The sequence below is a fragment of the Bidens hawaiensis genome, unplaced genomic scaffold (genome assembly GCF_021521415.1).
Source record: "Bidens hawaiensis isolate Kalapana, Puna unplaced genomic scaffold, B.hawaiensis_p1.1 tig00001685_1, whole genome shotgun sequence".
Taxonomy (NCBI): Eukaryota; Viridiplantae; Streptophyta; class Magnoliopsida; order Asterales; family Asteraceae; genus Bidens; species Bidens hawaiensis.
Window position 1 is genome coordinate 1663455 of NW_027491095.1, and position 19212 is coordinate 1682666.

Consider the following 19212-nt stretch of genomic DNA (forward strand, 5'->3'; position numbering starts at 1 on the left):
AGCACAAAAAACAAGAAAACTGTGCAAGTGTAAACAAAAGAGAAAATCATAAACGATAGTTCTCCCGTGTTCATCTAATGGTACCATGAGAACTGCGGAATAGACCGACAAGACGGTTAATGATCCACACATACAAATAAACAGCCAAAGCTACATCCTCAACACATGGGATACTGCGCGACTAAAGTTCATAAACAAGTTTAAGACTCTAAGTTTGTATGAACACATGAACATCCCAAAACATAAAAAAATAAAAAGGGATTAGGTACGAGATTACTCACTTGCTAAAGATGCGGTGTAAGATAAAGCAAGAACCAACTTTAAACAAGCACAAGTTAACCTATAATTAAAGATTATTGTTTTAACGATTGGTTTTAAGTCTTGATTATAAGTTAGCATAATTAATAAGTAAATTATTATATATAATATATATTACCGGAAAAGCAGGGCAGAACAGGGAGGAGACGAAGGCAGAGAGAGGAGGCGACTGAGGACAACGGCAGAGAGCAAAGGAAGAGAAAGATAATAAGTATTTGTGTGTGTAGTGTTAAGAAAATAGCATTATTATTTATAGGTAAACCCTAGGGAACACAATCCCTAGAAAAGGGGAAAAGATCTTCAACAGGATCAAGCAAAAGATAACAAAAGCAAAAAGGTTCCAAAAGCAAAAGATATCAAAAGATATGGCAGCTGCAGGGGACAAGGAAAAGCTGACAGGTAACAGTAAACAGGCATGGGAGGGTCAGATAAAGATACTGGTCAAGCATGGAAAAGCAGATCTCAAAAGATAATGTCAGTCACTTTTTCTGTCAACCAATGGGGTTGGTGCGCATGCTGCGCCAAAAGTGGCTTTTCTGACATAAAATAGGTCAGGTCAACAGCACAGAAGATAAGATATCAAAAGCAAACAAGCAAGTTAAAACAGAAGAAAGGACACAAGACAGCGCGAGAAAGCTGCGCGCGCGAGAGGCTGCGCACACGAGAAGATTGAGCGCGCGAGGGCGAAGGCAGACAGAACAAACCTTAGCGCGCGCCGCGGGAAGAACTACAAATTCACAGCGCGTCGCGGGAGGATCTACAATTCTTAGCGCGCCGCGCGAAGAACTATAGTTCTTAGCGCGCCGCGGGAAGAACTACAATCCCTAGCGCGTAACGCAGGAACAGTCAATCTTCACGCAGGCTTCCTTGTAAGGAGTCTGGCGCGTGGAGCTGCGCAGACATCCTTAGGCGGGAAGAACCAAAGGACAAGCAAAGAGAAGGGGGGGTTCAAGGCTTAAGGGCGGAACGGCGACAAGAGAGAGAAAGAGGCGGGACGGCAACAAGAGGGAAAAGAAGGCGGAGAGAAGAAGAGGGACGGGACGGCGGAAAGGAAGAGAGAGGGGCGGGGGGGAACATATTATTATTATTAAAAAGTAAAATATAAGTATAAATAAATATTAAATCATAACAGAAAGAGATCGGATTAGAGAAACGGGTACCTGGGTCGGGTCGGATCGGGCAGATGTCACAATACCCCTGCCCCTTTGGAGTCGACACATTGCTATGCACAACCCGTTGGACCCTGGTTAGGAAACGAATAGCTTCCGGTGCCAAGGAGCCAAAGGTATCAAAAGCCAGAGGGACAAAAACATGTTGGTTCTCTTCGCAGGCTTTAGCATGTTTCTCCACCTTCTTCGTTTCAGCCCTTTTCATTGCTTGTCCAGCTACAAACCCATTATCCCTCAAACCAGCTAAAGGAGATACCCCTGTGAGGTCAACACAAGCGTGTTTTCCCCCGGCCCAACCAAAGACGAGCAAATCTGCCGGTCGTAGAGTGGATCTCCCTTCCGTGGGGTCTGTAAGGAAGTTTACGGGGGCTTCCTTTTTAGCTGATATCCCAGCTCGCCTTAAGATGTTCTAAAGAACGTCCCGCACCCAATCTTGTCGGTATTTGAACCAAGGCATCTCATTGCAATGAACCGCATGCTCTCCGAATTTATCCATGCAAGCCTTACGGCATATTGGACATGTTTCGTCTTCTGGGTACATTGGGACCATCAAACGGTACTTAAGAATGGCCCTATACTCAACCGCAGACATGCTTTGGCCCAAGCCATCAATCGGGATAACGGTCAGAAAATCTTGGGCATGAGGACCTTGTAAGCATTCAATAACCGCCTTCTGTCGGGGGGACAATTCAAAAACTTCTCCCAGGCTCTGAGCGAATTTTGCCAAAAAGGGCATTCGCCAAAGTTTTTTGAGGCTTTGGTGGGGCGGTGTCCTTATTAGAGAAACCGCCAATGTCAAAGTCTGGGAGAGCGCCATTTAGGCGTTCCAGGGCCTGCACGTAGTCTGAGTCCAGGTCGACAACTCCGCTATTCCTTAAGATGTGATTCTGTAGCTTCCAAGACTGAGCCCTCGCGCTACAAAAGCGTAAACTCCAACACCATGAGCCGAAAGAAGGCCTAAACCCCCCAAGCGCATCGGTAAAGATGCAAGTCGCCACTGAAGATCACCAAAGAACGGGCCTCCACATACAACTATGTCTTCGATGGCTTCTCGAAGCCCCTTATCAAAACAGGATACCGCACCATCCATCATATGGGGGTGGCATGTTCGTAACCCAAAAAGCAACTTAGCAACCCCCATGCAAGACCTAAGCAGGAGGAGTTCGATATGGGGATCCCTAAGGCAAGGTAAGAGTTTCATAAGATCAACCGCACGAGATGCTCTCCGCCTCGCCAACTCCTTAATAAAGTAGGGATCTTGACTAACAGCCCCTCCAAGGAGCTTTACCCCTCTCTCTGGTCTACCAATCCCACTAGGGAAAAGCCCATCTTTGACTTTCACCCCATTACACGCTGGCCAAAAAACCTCGGTTTTCTTAATATTAAGTTGCAGCCCTAATAATGGCCCTTCCGAGCTAATAATGTCTAGGGCTTTAGCGACTTCGTTGGCACCACCAATAATAGTCTCATCATCCAAGTACCAAGCATGAAATGGGAGGTTACAGTCATTTTGTACCCGGAGAACAAGAGGGTGTAATGCTAAGGCAAATAGGAGGGGCCCAAGGGGGTCTCCCTGCTGAACCCCAGTAGTAGCCCCTATACAGTCAACACCAACGTACAACCTAGCCGGCTGGGCATAAAGGAACTGGACCCATAGATAGATAGACGGGCAATGATGATGAACCTCCCGGAGAAGGGCTGTGCGGTCGACCATATTGAAGGCGTTGGAGAAGTCCACGGTAAGCATAGCTAAAGAACCGTCCGCGTGAAAGGAGTTAAGAAACCTGCCCCATTAGGGGTCCCTGCCCCAAATTGAAAGTCCCCTAAATACTGAGTCATTTCCTTCCCCACCATCTTCATAGCCACTTTAGAAACCAACCTACGCCATATAGCCCCCACAGCAATTGGCCGAATTCCATTATCCGACTTTAATAAAGGGGTAAGGGGGGCCGAAGCAATAAACTCAGCGAGCACCTTGGGGCACAGACCCCCAAGCCATAAGTTGACGACTTCAGTGATGGCTGAGAGCAGACCCATGGAAGTCACTGATCCCTCACCACTAAGAGCGTCCAACAAGTGTTGCGCCCGCATCCCGTCCCTCCCGCATGAGGTCCCTTTAGGAAATGAACGGATACATCTAAGCACATAGTCCCCATCCACAGAGAGAGTAAGCAGGGCGACAGAGCTAGAAGGCAAGGACGGAGGCGGCACCACTGGGTGTTTATCAATGAGGGCTTTCATGGTTGAATCTCCAAGAGGGGCAACCCCACTTGAGCATAATACCTTGACTGCAGCTGTGAAATGACCATCCCTGACTTTCCTGAGACATTGTTTAATATTAAGGCTGTTTTCAGAACCCTCATCCCCTACCACCTCTCTTTTAGAAAAAGTGCTACCCCCCATGTTATCAAAGAGAGAAAGAACCAAGTCAGCAAACCCTGATCTGCGTTCCTGCCTAGTGGAAGGTTTCACCACCCTTAAAGTACAACGCGGCAACAATAGTAATTTGACCCAATTCTCAATCGAGCCTGGTGAATCCACTACCTTGCATAGAGCGCATGCCAAAGTCTGAGCAAACGCCAAACGACAACTTGGGGGGTGCTCTTAACACACACACACACACAAAATAAAAATATCCTTATCCCAATTTTTTCTTTACACACACACAAAAAATAAATAAATAAAATAAAAACCTTAAATGGTGATGGTGGTGGTAGCTCCGGTGACGAAAATGGTGGTGGTAGCGGTCAGACGGGGTGGTGGTGGTGGGTAGCATTGATAGTGATGGCGATGGTAGGGTGGCGACGACGGTGGTGGTGGTCAGGCAGCGACATCGGTGGTGGCGGTTATGGTCAGATGGCGATCGTAGCGCTGGTGGTAAGGTGGCGGTGGTGGTGGCGGTGGCGGCAGTGGTGGCAACAGTGGCGGTCAGGTGGTGGTGGTGGCGATGGTAGTGGTGGTGGTTGTTGTTAGGTGGTGGTGGTGTTGTGAAAGTATGGTGAAGGATAAATGAAATGAAAAAAAAAGAAGAGGGTAGGAAGGAATAGTTTTGATGGAATGAGATTTCATGTGTAATGGATGATTCCATTCTATTAAGTAACCAAACACCACCTTTTTTTATTTCCACGTAACGAATCATTTCATTATCTCTGTCATTCCTGGATACCAAACACTATCTTAATTTACAAGTTATGAATTTCATATAATGAGTAAAAAAACTATATTTGTTAATTATTAGTAAAAAAACTATACCAAACACTATCTCATACCAAACCTCGGTTCTTCAACAGAGATCTAGTTTGATTTCTACAGATAACATTTTATAGAGAGCGTGAGTGACTCAATTATAGAAGATCATAAATTTTGTGATCTTCTGTTCGATCATGGGGGAGTTCGGGTTTTATCACCAGTGAACCTTCAGGCGAGTGCGTTTTCCTGAAAAGAGATAACTTGGAGGTCGGGCTGAGCATGGTTCGGTTTGGTTATTAGACGAAACCCAAACCGAAACCGAAGTAATCGGTTATTTGAATATACAAATTGTTCGGTTTTCAGTTTTTGGTTTTCCGGTTATTTTCGGTTTCGGTTCGGTTATTTTCGGTTTTTATTTTTCAATTCTATGTAGACATTGCAAAAAAAGAAAAATGAAAATGCATATTTTAAGCTTGTATAAGAACGTATTAAAGTAACACATATATATTGAATACAAAAATAGACACGTTTTACGTGAAACTATACGAGTACAAAGTTGCTAAATAAAGTTTAAAATTCAACAAAGTTCTTAATTAAAAAGCATAATAAGTTTAGTCAAAGTCTTCATCATCTTATTCATCTTCAAAGTTTAGTTCATTCTTCATCATCTTGATAATCTTTATCACCATCAGTCGGTTCGGTTCGGTTTTTTAAAAATGGATAACCAAATCGAAACCATAAATTCGTTTTTTCAAACAAACAAAAAAATTAACCGTCGGTTAATGTTTCGGTTCAGTTTTGTTCGGTGCGGTTTTTTCGGCTAACTCGGTTTCATTTTGGTTAATTCGGTTTTCTGCTCACCTCTACTTGAAGACACTTAAGAGTTTTGTAGTTCGTATGACTGGTTTAGACCTGCCAGCAGTAGCTTTTAACCATTAGGTCACCCCGTGGCCCGTACCGAAGTTGTTTGTTGAAGTTAAAAAAAAAGGAAAAAAAGGCCTCCCTGTTATATATATATATATATATATACTTTTCCTGAGGCACCATCTCGTTCCAAATCACCCTGCCTCAAGTTTTCGCCGACTGCTTGCCTTCTTCGTCACAACCTATACATACACACACACATACATACATACACATACACCGTCCGCAGTTTCTAATACAATCGTTTCGCCGTCTTTCCGTCGTCGGCGATCTCTCAACAACACCCCTGCGGCCTACACTGCTATGTACGTTAAACAAACTCTCTCTTTCTCTCTCTCTAACTAACCTTCTTCTTCACGTGCTTATCATTTTTAATCACGTGTTTCTTATTTCTAACCCTAGCACTCGTGACGTCACTTCTACTTTCATCTGCTTATTGATGCTATCCAACTTATCGTTTGTTTATATGTTGCCTCCATCATTTCATTCATTAATGCTTTTTACATTTTGTATTGATTTCTGTGTGTGCGTGTTATGTATGAACTCTACGATCAATCAGTTATTATTATTATTAGTATTATTTGTAATTAGTCTAATAATTATACACAAAGTTTTGAACTATGACGTCGAATCGAAATATGTACTCGGTTAATGGCTATGTTACTTAATTAGCGTTTGCGATTAGTTTTTGTTGCCTATTTTGCACCGAATTAGGTCTCAGTTAGGTCATGAATTGGTAGTTTGGTTCAGCATTGTAATTAGGGCGTCCAGTACACATAATATGGGTGGGCCGGAGGATCTTGAACAATAATTTGGATGGGCCGGGCTCAATACATATAATCGGAAAAATTACACCACCGAGCGAAAATGCTGGGTGGGCCTGGCCCTGTTTATTAGAAATGAGATTGAAGTAGAGGAGGATGCAATTCGATAGGTTTGTAAGTTGGAACAGTTTAGTCTACAAGTTTATTAAAATGTATTAAAATTACTTGATACAGATTTTCATCGTCAAAGGTTTAGCTTAGTTATTTTTCTTTAGTTGTATTATGTTCAAACTGCTTATTGAGATTCTGTTATGCAGTCTCGGTGTGGAGAAAAGTAATATTTGAACAGATGCCTGTTGTGAAACTTTTGGACACCAGTACCCTAGAAGCAATGCAATCAGAAGAGGGGACGGGTTCCTTGGATACTTTCATCAGGCAAGCTGTTGGGAGAGAACCTATATATACACTGTCAAGGACCGGGGATAGCCCTACGCAGTGGATACAGTTACTTCATACCTTTGATCAGAATGGTAACAGTAAATCTTTAGCTACACTAAACAGTATTGTTTATCATTCACTATATGCAGCCTAAGTTGGGACCTGTGTGTGCCTTCTAGTTGGCTGGATATCATAGTTGGTAGTTTTATATTGCAGTATTATTATAAGTTGACCTGGCAGTGTCTTCTCTATGTGCAGATCTCCCTGGATGGTCTTTTCTAACTCCTATGAAGGTTCAGATGCTAAAGTGTGATAAGTGTGCTCGTGAGTTCTGTTCAACTATCAATTATCGAAGACATATAAGAGTGCATCGCCGGTCTATGAACTTTCATAAGGTTTTCTTATAATAATAATAAATAATACTTAATAGAACGCCTACCCAAATGTTAATCATTTTTATGGAAAATGTTGAGAGTTTTTAATTTAAACTACCTGATTATAATCACGTTCACCATGTATATGATTGGTTTGTTTTATTGATATTATTTAATGTTTAGGAGCCTCAAAAGCATATGGATATCCTTGGAGCATTTTGGGATAAGGTACGCTTTTATTTTTGTAGTAGGGGCTTGAATTTATCTTTTTTCAGCTCCACTTTGCTCAGCAATGTGTCTTTTTGCAGCTTGATGATGATAAAGCTAAGGAGATTATGTCTTTCAAGGATGTTAATCTTGAGGTATTTAGCTCTGAAATTGTCCTTAGTTTTAATGTCAAATTATTTTTTAAGTTTTGGCTTCCGCTTCTAAAATCACATGTGTCAAACTTTATTAAATGCCCCTTTCATTTAGGAAGTTCCAGGCTCTTCTATAGTAAAAAGTATTGCAGCTAATCTACGAAAATCAGATTTTCTATCTCTTCCACAAGTATATGTGAAGGCTGGCTCAACACTTGTGGTAGTTATCTTCAATATATTATTCTACTGCTTTTATTCAGTTTTGATATCATTTTAATATATGAGGATTACGTAGGAATGCTTACTTGCAGGATATTATTCAAGGTAGATCTTTCAGGCTTTCTTCCCAAGAATTATTCGGTGTCCTTGATGATGCTAGCGAGGGAACATTTCTATGTGCTGGAACAGCTGAATCACTGAAAAAATATGTCTTTGATGGGGAAGCTGGGAAAATTGGTCTTGAGATGAAAAACTTAATTGCTTGCACAAGTTTTCTTGTTGAACAAAAATTGGTATATTCTGTTCACCTATATATTAGTCAACAGTCATGTTATCACGATAGGTCCAAAACGTTTCTTAAGACATTTTCTAGCAGGCATTTTACAGTATTAGATAAGTTCATTTGTTTATTACAATTTTAATCACAAACTCGTTTGCCCAGTATAAAACATTTTCTTACTTCAAAGGTGGATATTATTAACTAAGTCTATCTAGTGGTCTATCTAGTGATTTTTAAAGGTTTAGTTTTAAGACTGTATCTATGTTTGAATGTACTTCCTGGTTTTCACACTTGTATTTTTTTTGGTAGACCAGAAGTCAACATATTCTGAGTATAAATAAAGCATGTTTAATGTTTCTTTGGTGTAAATAAAACTAACACTAACACGAAATAAGTGACATGCGGATGTTTAACTGTGAGGCTTACTTGAAGTGTCTATGATATAGACATAATTTGATATTTCACTACTAATTTAATTTTAAAATAGCTGCTTTATCTCCAAATCAAGTTCATGCTGGAAGAGGTGGAGAAATATGTCTTTCAAACAACTACCATAAAATTTTTAACAATCATTTTTCAGCTACAACATTTAAATAATGTCACAGAGATACCCATGATTTCTATGATTATGTTTTACTTGAATGCAGCTAAGATTCTGAAATTAGTGATGGGTAACCTTCAAATTAGGCTCAACAGATAAATTCATGGTGAAAACTCCATGTACGACTCTGAACTTCAAAGATTTTTACTTGTGATATGAGTATATGCTATTGGACATATCAACATTGTAAATACGTAGAAACAAGCATGCCATCATTGAGTTGGTATCCAAAGATGGCATGAACAAAAAACCTGAAACTGAAGGAAAATAAAGGAAAATTTGTATACATGATTATGATAACACTTATATAATACATCATACAATTTTAAATCTGGTTAGGTGGACGCTTGGCTTGCAGACAAAGATGCTGAAGCATTGAGATGCCAGAAGTTGCTTGTAGAGGAAGAAGAAGCTGCTCAGAGGAGGTTTGTGAGTGTGTATGTGTGTGTCTCTGTGTATATATAATCTGATCAAAGTTGTGCCTGTTTTCATGATATGGATGTAGGCAAGCTGAGCTGTTAGAAAGGAAAAGACAAAGAAAGATTAGGCAAAAGGAACAGAGAGCAAGGGAGCAATCTGATGGCATAAAGGTAGAATTATCCACTGCTTCTGATACATTTGAGAGTGTGTCATCACCAGAGAATCCCAGCCCTCAGATCTCAGTGATTGATCCTCTCACCCCGGATGATACGATAATCACACTCACACCCCTCGATCCTGCCCAGTCATCAAACTATCAAGAAGCCGTTGATCATTCAGATTCAACTGTTAACGAACAACAGAAGATGAACAGTTCACAACATTTCACCCGATGGCAGATGCCAAAATCACAAAGAAATGGTCACCATAATATTCAAAATGGTAGTTCTTTATACACTGCTTCTGATATAACTGAGAAGTCCAGCTCAGATGAAAATATAATCACGGCCCTCGATCCTGTTCAGTTGTCAAGCTCTGAACAAGCCATTGATCATTCAGATTCAACTGTTAATGAACCACAGAAGATGACCGGCAGCTTACAACATTTCACTGCTGGACGACAGGTGTCAAGGCCACAAAGAAATGGTCATCATAATAATAATCAAAATGGATGGGAACAGCCACACAAGCACAGAGAACAAAGGGTTAATAACAGTGGTAAAATTTGGACCAAGAAACCTAAACCGGAAAACATTGTAAAATCTAGAGTACAAAATGATGCAGATAATCATACAGCTGTGAACAGCTGTCAGCTGATGATTGGTTCCATATCCGTTACCGTGAAGAAAAGTGCGTGTCAAAATCAGGTCAACCGTCCAGAACCTGAGTTTCAAGAAAGTGTAAACATGGAAGTCAAGACAAAAAGTGTCCAAAATGTCTCAAATAGTTCCAATATCAAGCTTAGGAGGGCCCGACAGGCGGATGGGAGCAAAGGTCAGATATTGGAGGAGGATATAACATTCGCAAGAAGCGTTGACCAAACTTTGACCACCAAGAGTAGTAGCCAGTCGAGTGAGTTGAATGTTAGTGAAGAGACCAGTGGAAACTTGATGCCATTTTCTATTGATGCAGCAAAAGATTTTCTCGCTCAGCGTAAGCTTCATTATTATTATTTTATATTTTTTGATAACAATCTCATAAATCATGCTTTGTTCAATCAACATAATTGGCAGGATGGAAAGAGGCAGTTTCAGGGGAACATGTGGAGTTGGTTTTAACATCAGCACCGGAGCCACCTGAGGTCCAAGATGACCATCAATTGTCTGAGTCTTCAAAGGGTCACGCAGAGGGACCCGATTCTTCAATTCATGCAAATGTTCAACCCAAGTTTAGGACAAAGCCCAAGAGTGTAAAAACCAGGTACATTCCAAAGCAGAAACCCGTTTACTAGAAGCTGAAGCAATGTTTAGGTTATACCCGATGACACTGTTTGTTTACAAAGAGTTTGTCAAAAAGAGAATAGTTTATGACGTTCTTACAGTCGGTTTAGTTTTTTTTTGGGTCCCCGACCTCATATTGGTTTTTTTTTCCTTTTAGCTACCGTCTATTCGTCTAATGCTGATTTGGGTACCATTTTTTTGGTAATAAGCTTCATGTAGTTTAATCAGCATTTTTGTAGCAATAGCTGCCTTTCTTTCATCTATATGCCTATAGTTTTGCAAAGCATTATGTGGCTTTGGTTACATTCTGCTTGCAATTTTTGAATATTGTAATTCTAGAAAATAAGCTCGTGTTGGTCCATACAGATCATAGAGAATGGGACAATGGGGTATTAGGTTATTCTCCGTTATAGATCGATTAAAATGAGTAGGATCGAAACAGTATATTTTGGGTTGGACCACTGACCAATATTTTTTTTATTCATTACGTTAATATTATAAATAGTTAACTTCCAGAAGGTTATGTCTTTTTGTATATATATATATATTTTTCTGTTACCGCATAGTTTAAAATTTTAATATTAACATTTGTAGTCATGTTGAAATGTTGAATATTTTAATTGCTTATGGGATTAAAAAAGTAATAGGTTTGTCAGACCCAACTCTTTTGCCATCCTAAATTATGATAACCATTTGAAATAAAAATTAATGCCCACTTTGGAAAAGACCTTGGACCATGAGCCATGGCTTGCTTGCTCTCTTTTTACTCTTGTAGCATAGCATGTTTATTCTGATGAGATATGAGCTAACTTGAGATGGTCCGTGAGGCTTCGGCCATAGGACCCTTCTAACAGTCTTCACATTATTTACATCAGCATGCACATTTAAGAAGACCGTGACTGGTTCACCTCTTTTACCGTTGCAACAATTCAGGCAACCACTTCTGGGGTCTTTTTGTAGCAACAAGTTATCAGTGTATCTAATCCATACAACCAAATAACCAATATAACATTGACAATAAACGAATGTCCCTAGAGTAGTATGCGTAATTAATATAGATCTCTTCCATCTATAGGGTAACAATGCCATATGAAGAACAAGGACACCAAGATATGCAAAGAGTTATGGAAGAAACGCAAAAGAATGATTGAAGATGTGCATCTAGGGCATGGCATCAACGTTACAAGTCCTGTTTAGCATGTGTCTATCATACTATAATAATGTTATGGGATTACAATGTGCCAAGAAAATTGACAAGACAGATAGGCTTTTGATGTAATTTCACATGAAGAAAGTTATGTAAAACTTTTAAGATATACGAAGAAAGCTAATAGCAAAGCTGTGAAAATGTTCTACCTAAAATGTAAAAGCTGTGAAAAATAGGTGGAAATTTTTCCACATATATCATGGGAGGACCGGACTTTCTAGTTGTATATAAATGAAAGTCTATCTTAGATTATCCGGAACGCTACAACTCATTCTTCTCACATACAGGTCTAGTCAGCATATCACATCAACTTTTTACCCAAACACACTTTTATTCAACACTACCATACAGATCCTTCCCACATGTAAGTGTGTAACCCATATTATATCTATTAAATATTAATTGTGCGAGAGAGAAAAAATAATAAAAATGCATGTAGCCGTATGTACCTAAGAAAAAATCGCACTCCGGAGGCGCAACCCAACGTTGCATGTGGAAAGGGTGGTGCCACCTTGGCATCCACATCATCGCGGGCAGCCCTAGCCGGTAGCCTTAGTTATAGTTGCTTTAACCAACACATTTGTGCTATGGGCTATGAGTGAAATCTTTGATGACACATTTTGCACTGATTAGTTGCTGGACGCATGAGTTACCACTTGATGAGCAAATACCAACTTATTGTTGAAGTTAGTTCCTGCGGTCAGTCACCATTGACGGAAGATAGTTATAGGTGAATTAATTTTGTGAATTTGAAAGAAAGGTTTTCAGTTTCGCTCGAAAACATTAACTGAATTTGCATTGAACACGTTCATACAATTTATTTTTCGTTTAGTCTAGATTAACATCATATTCTGGTTTCAATGTAAAACAAACATGCTTCTTGGTTGAAAACATACCACAAATCACGAGTTCACAACAAAACATACACGTAGATTTTCAATAGTCTAGGGTTAATTCCACTGAGCAACTAAAGTAAAAGTTCATATGCTCTAGTCTCCCAAGAGTAAAGCTTGTTGTACCCTGGGTAATAGATGAGTTATTTTGGAATATTCATGATATTTTTCAAAGAACCTTTGTTAGACAGAATGTCCCCGACCACCACCGTGTTTTCTTCTGTATCTTGTTAATTGCAAGAGCATTCACAATCCATTCCATAAAAATGTGAGGGAGTTTTGTACATTGTAGAAAGTGGTTATGAGTGGATAGAAAAAATGTTATTGTTTATCAATAAATTTATAAATACATTCATCACATCGTTTAATTTTTTTAATATCTTTTTAAGTCGTTGTGAGTGGAGTTGAGAGAAAATTGATTAATAATTTATAAAAAATATTATTTAATTAAAAAAAGAGAAAAATAGTGTTTTCTAATATAATTATATGAATATGTATAGAGAATGAGTTGTGGATGTTCTAACAAGAATTGTAATTTTATTTAACAAAATTATTATTTTACGAAGGGACTTTTACGAAAGACAAATTCTTAATTCAAAAACAATTATTGTGCTTGAGGTTTGTGAAAACTTCAAAAGCATGTTGCATCATAGTTTATACTTTTCTGTTATCAGCTTCACTGTGGGGAGTATGATTGCCAGCTTTTTTTTTGTTATTTATAATCATTAACAAATTATCTGTTATGAAATAATTGACAAGTTTGAAAGTAGACATCTAAATTGTAACTTTATTTTTTTCTAACAACTTTTGATGTCCGCATATTTTGTCTTTTAAATTTTATTAATTTCAGCTAGTTATCGTGATATCGTCTATGAGTAAATACGTAGTTTAGTTAATATTCTTGTTTAAAACTTGTTTTCTTGTATTAAAAGTAGTCATCTTTAATCTTGAAAACAATTTCATATAGTAACTAACTAGTAACTAACGATTGTATACTTTTTTATGAAGCAAGTAACACGGAAATGACATTTTTTTTTGAACGGCCAACTAAGTAACGCCGGGTATCCCGTACGCGGCCCCCATTGGCTAAAGGTAACCCGAGCCGGCCACTAGTCCGGACGGACGGAGCCCCTAGCGGTCCACCTGTTGAGGGATTCACCGGATAAAACCTGAACCCCACGCCCGCCAAACGGCACGACAGCGAGGAGCCGGTAAAACCGGGTGACATCAGGACTCGAACTCTGGCAAGCCAGAGTCATCCCTCATATCTCCCATATAAGTTGGTGGTAGTGAGGTTTGATCCCACTACCTCTCACTTGTAAAATGAGTGTTCTACCATTGAGCCACAACCAACTTATAACACGGAGATGACATAAAGCTGGACAAGTGGTTTAGTTAGATTTCATGTCTTTAAAAAGATATATTAAGGAATCGAAGGGCGTGCCCATGTAACAGTTAAATCTTCTTCTTCTTGTTATTGTTCTTGCCATTGTTGAGTATAATGGAATTTTTTTAGTATTTTCTTTATTATAATTTATAATTAACTAACAATATATAATAGTAAGTAACTATTGTAAGGCCTCGAACCCGGTGACCCTACTTTAGCGTCGGATTTACTCATAAACACAGTTTTTCAAATCAGAGTTTATTAAAACTTTTCGCGGAACATAAAACATCAATCATTTGTTACAAAACATTAAATCTTTTCTTTGATACCATAACACAAAACTTTATATTTAAAACATCTTTACTTCTTTCTTCAGATGCCAGCCGTTCAATCCATGCCGTGTTATCCTCATGCTAACTCTATAACCAGCTCACCTGCGTGCATACTAAAAGTCAGCTACGCTGAGTGAGTTCTAGTTAATCGAACGCCATACAATACATACACATACATACATATCCGTAGATACATATCCATACTTCACTAGTTACCCTTCTGTTCTACATACATACTTGCTACCATACATACATACATATCTACAATCACTAACCTCAGTCTACCGAGAGTACGTTCATAGTTCACCGTCTATACCTGTACTCAAGGTCGTGAACACGTACAAGGTTCGCAGTCCTTACCTATGTTCATCATTTATGGTACGTACAAGGATCGCGGTCCTTCCCTATACCATAGTACATCCACAACACGTACAAGGTTCGCAGTCCTTCCCTATGTTGCAACCTAATTCATAGCACGTACGAGGTTCGCAGTCCTCCCCTATGCTACAAAATCAGCACGTATAAGGTTCACAGTCCTTTCCTATGCTGAAATACATCCACAACACGTACAAGGTTCGCAGTCCTTCCCTATGTTGCAACCTAATTCATAGCACGTACGAGGTTCGCAGTCCTCCCCTATGCTACAAAATCAGCACGTATAAGGTTCACAGTCCTTTCCTATGCTGACGCCTATCTACATTACGTATAAGGTTCGCAGTCCTTATCTACGTTTACATATATCATCTACTTCACGTATAAGGCTCGCAGTCCTTAACTACGCCATTACCAGCCGAGTCTATGTCCGACAGAAGCTAGAGGGATTTGCCATCCTAACTTACTATGTCGAACGTAGAACTCACATGCCATTCGTGTACCTATATACACATACTTACATTATAACATAAGAACACTCTAGGCATTCTTTACCTCATTCATTTAACAACCATACCCCTTGTCGTTACGTGCAATATCCGAAGATCGTTCACGCCCCGACAAGTATTCATTTGAAATATTCTTACATCTTCGATATATAATATTCGTACCTTTATTTTTAACCTGACAGTACGCGCAATATCCGAAGATCGTTCGCTTACCGACAAACAATCATTCATATCTATCACACATATCACATATGACATACACTTATCACTTAGGATAAATGTATTAACAACACATCGAGTATGCACACAGCCCCGAAAACATAACAAGGAATGGGGCTAGAAACTCACCTGAACACGGTTACGTTCACCGTTGATCGTAATCCCTTTCTTCAGTTGTGCACGGCTGACTGTATAACAAGTACACGTATCAAACAACTATCACTACTCATATCATCTTTCCAGTCTTAACTACTACCCACAACGAACGGGGGTCCGGGGGCAGCGCCCCTGGCAGCGGGGTCTAGGGGCGGCAGCCCCTAGCAGGGTCCAAGGGGCAGAGCCCCTGGCTGGGGTCGAGCTGCCAGGTCAACTTGGAAAAATTTTATTTCCATTAACTGTCTTAACACATTTTTCATTAGATTTTTAATTTATTTTCTAATCGAACTTGACTTTAGGCGAAGTTAAACCTTAGGCGAACTTAGCTTTAGGCGAAGTTGTCATTAGGCGAACTTAGCTTTAGGCGAAGTTGTCATCAGGCGAACTTAGCTTTAGGCGAAGTTGTCATCAGGCGAACTTGGCCTCAGGCGAAGTTACCAGTTAGGCGAACTTAACTTTACAGCGAAGTTGCCATCAGACGAACTTAGCTTGCAGGCGAAGTTCATCAGGTGAACTTAGCTTGCAGGCGAAGTTCATCGCTTTGAAGGCGAAGTTGCCCAGTTGCAGGCGAAGTTGCCCAGATCAGCCGCTGTTCGGTTTCTGTCCAGCATTTTGAGCGATTTTAACACCCTTGCTATGGTTCAATATCACCCACTACGCTTCCCGACCATTTTCGGTCGTTTATACACTAAAAAGCTTGGATCTTTAAACTTCAAAGATCAAGAATCATACCTTTTTGAGCTTGTTTGGGTCTCGTTTAACTTGTTAACACAACTAATCGCTCTCTCTCTCTCTCGGATCTGCCGTTCCTCTCCTCGGCCCGGCGGCGGTGTAGATGGTGTGTGTGTTTTTTGGAGTGTGTGTGTAGAAAGTAAGGAAATGAAGATATTTTTGGGTTTAGGGGATATTTATATCCCTGAAATCCCATGGACCTAAGGCCCATTCTCATTTAACCCGTCCCCATTAATCCAACACTAGCCCGACTCATACCGACTCCTACTCTATTATTTATTTCCCGAACCCGAGTCAACTTTCCTTCTATTATTAAGTAATATAATTAATATCATTTTGGAAATTTCGGGATGTTACAACTATACGTGTATCTGCTAAGTTATATCTATATTACAGTTTTAGTCTAAACTTTTTTTAAAATTACACATTAATCTCAGTTATTTTAGTGGATAATATGTTGGTAATGTTAGTGTCATCATACTCTGTTGAATAGTAAGGATTTGCTCGTAGACGTAGATTAAAGGAGAAGACATGACAAACGAATTTAGAGATACGAAGTATATGACTTCGAGACCTTGGCGGGTCCGAGACAACGCTTTTGCATCCATGATTTTTTTCCCATACGAGTTCCTCTTTTTTCGGTGATCAGTTTTTGTATAACTGAATGTGAGATCTTTCTGTCCTTTCGGGTCGGGTTAGGGTGATATGCTTGTCTAAACAAGAGATTGTTGGTCGTGAGAGGGTGAAATTGTTGGAGGGCAGAGGCTGAAATCGAGTGTGATCCGTGAATGGTCAATGGGTTTTGATGGTTTATCATATCGATAGTCATAAAAACTCAAAAATGATGGTTTAAAAGAAATAACAAAAATCGGGTTTAGCAATACTACAACTCAAGACCTCATCAAGGTAGAAGGTTCAAGGGATACAAAGTTAATATGAAACTACAACAGCCTTAACTCTTTGCTATGGGCTCACTCAAAATTTTCATATATCGCTTCTACATAAAATTATAAAGTCAATTGATTCGTGTGACCATATTGGGCTCTTAGTGGCTCTGCCCCTAGTCCAAGGGGTAACGACACTGGCTGGGTTGCATTAAAATAAGTAGTAAATTGCTAATTGCTTGGTAGAAACTTGGTTGCTACAGGTCGATAGCAACCAAAGCTCAATAGCAACTTTGTCTACTTGTAACCAATGAGCTAAGTAGCAAATGAGATGAGGTAGCATCTTATAGTTTGTTAGGATCTTATAATTCGCTCTTTGAAGTACTCATTTTTGTCTTACCCAATTATTGATTTTGTCACATGCTAAATAGGAAAAAAAAAATTAACCAGAGTAAAAGTTGGGAGTATTAAAACCAATATCCCTGTATTAAAAGAAAGAAAGTATAAAAACCCAAGTGGATCATATTTTTTTCCTTTCTATCGATTGACATTTCGTTGTCTCTCTTCTTCTCTCTGTCTCTTGTCACAGTTTGGTATCTGGATTTGCATAAATCGATTTGCTCTCCACCACATCAATCAATTTGATTTTTGAGGGATTTTGACATGAAAACCGTAGAAGCAGTTTCCCACCCTTATAAGAGTCTTTATGTAGCTTGGCTATGGATGTGTAACACCCGCCAAAATTACATGTCAAAATGTCAACTTTAAAAGTTAAAAGGTTAAAATAATAATTATAATGACATAAAAATGGTCCAAATATATACATGGATATTAAAATATGTATTTCGGTTTATATCGGTAATATTGTAAGTCAAACGTTTAATAAAAGAAATGATCAGTTGAGTTTTATAAAAGAACATTTAAAACCATCTAACATCGTCTAAGGATAATAAATAAATATGTATGTATATATTTATATATACACACATTACTGCATTAGAATGCTAAATGCTAAGAAAATGTATATCATTTAATGATTGAATTCTTGGATAAAGTTAATTACAAGAACTTATCCCTTAACTGTGAGTTGTCAATCACCAAATTGAAAGACATATTTGGATGACACGAATCTTACCTTAACTCATATTACTTACACCTACCAACATAATAATTTATTATTATAAATATGACGGTTTGCATGTAATATAAATACATAACACTAGTTCAAAGTAAAAAACAAAAATATATATGAGCTAAGAGTTAGACCCGGAAATGACAAGCTAATACAAAGGACTAAAAGTGAAAAATTGAGTTCAGGGACCCATCGCGCTACGCGATGAGCCCAGAACACAGGTCATCGCATATCGTGATGGACCTTGATGAGTCAGCGGACACGTGTCAGCACTGAGTATGGCGGCGTACTTTTGCGGCGCCGCGATACGTGACGGGGTCACCAAGACCCATCGCGTATCGCGATAGGATGCAAGATCAGCCCATAAATAGAGGGGTCACGGCTCATTTCCACTTCACACCAAATTGTTTCTCTCTCTAGATTTACTCTCTCACTACCTCGATTTCCGTGCCGACCCGACAATCGTCACCTCGTAATCCGTGCCACATACCGACAATACCTCGAAGTACGTGCACAACACGACGACCACCATATGTCGCCTCGTTTTGCGCGCCAAGCATCGTAATGCGTGCCAAGCTATGAGGCCCCGACTGTGTAAGCTCTAGTACGCGTTAGAAAATAGAAGTGCTGCTCAATCAATCTTAGTAATCAAACTCCGAATACCCGTGTAAGGTAGGGGTTCTGCCTAAGTCATTATTTTATTATTATATTATATGGCTTAGACCATAGTCAGTGATATAGCCCAAAACCTTGATCATAAATATGTTTACATAAGCTTTAACATACAAGGATTATAGTAATGTTTCTTTACAATTAAGAAACATATATTTTCATTCATAAGGATATAGTCAAAATATAGTTTCTTAACGATTAAGAAACATAGCATTTCATACGC

The 19212-nt window shown here is 39.3% G+C and overlaps 1 protein-coding gene across 1 annotated transcript; it reads left to right on the forward strand.

The window, feature by feature from the left end:
• The first annotated feature begins 5798 nt into the window (after positions 1-5798).
• On the forward strand, positions 5799-10944 carry LOC143592949 (uncharacterized). The gene is made up of 10 exons (XM_077072725.1): positions 5799-5905; positions 6682-6894; positions 7061-7197; positions 7360-7404; positions 7485-7538; positions 7651-7755; positions 7847-8047; positions 8975-9060; positions 9141-10207; positions 10288-10944. Exons 2-10 carry the CDS (start codon positions 6714-6716, stop codon positions 10503-10505), a joined length of 2094 nt encoding a protein of 697 aa, XP_076928840.1. The 5' UTR covers positions 5799-5905; positions 6682-6713; the 3' UTR covers positions 10506-10944.
• The last annotated feature ends 8268 nt before the right edge of the window (positions 10945-19212 follow it).

Excerpts from the sequence above, each read along its gene's own strand:
- LOC143592949 (XM_077072725.1), top strand. The coding sequence starts at position 6,714 with ATGCCTGTTGTGAAACTTTTGGACACCAGTACCCTAGAAGCAATGCAA. Across the intron at positions 6,895-7,060 it reads TCATACCTTTGATCAGAATG|ATCTCCCTGGATGGTCTTTT; the intron begins GTAACAGTAAAT and ends CTCTATGTGCAG. Across the intron at positions 7,539-7,650 it reads TCAAGGATGTTAATCTTGAG|GAAGTTCCAGGCTCTTCTAT; the intron begins GTATTTAGCTCT and ends CCTTTCATTTAG.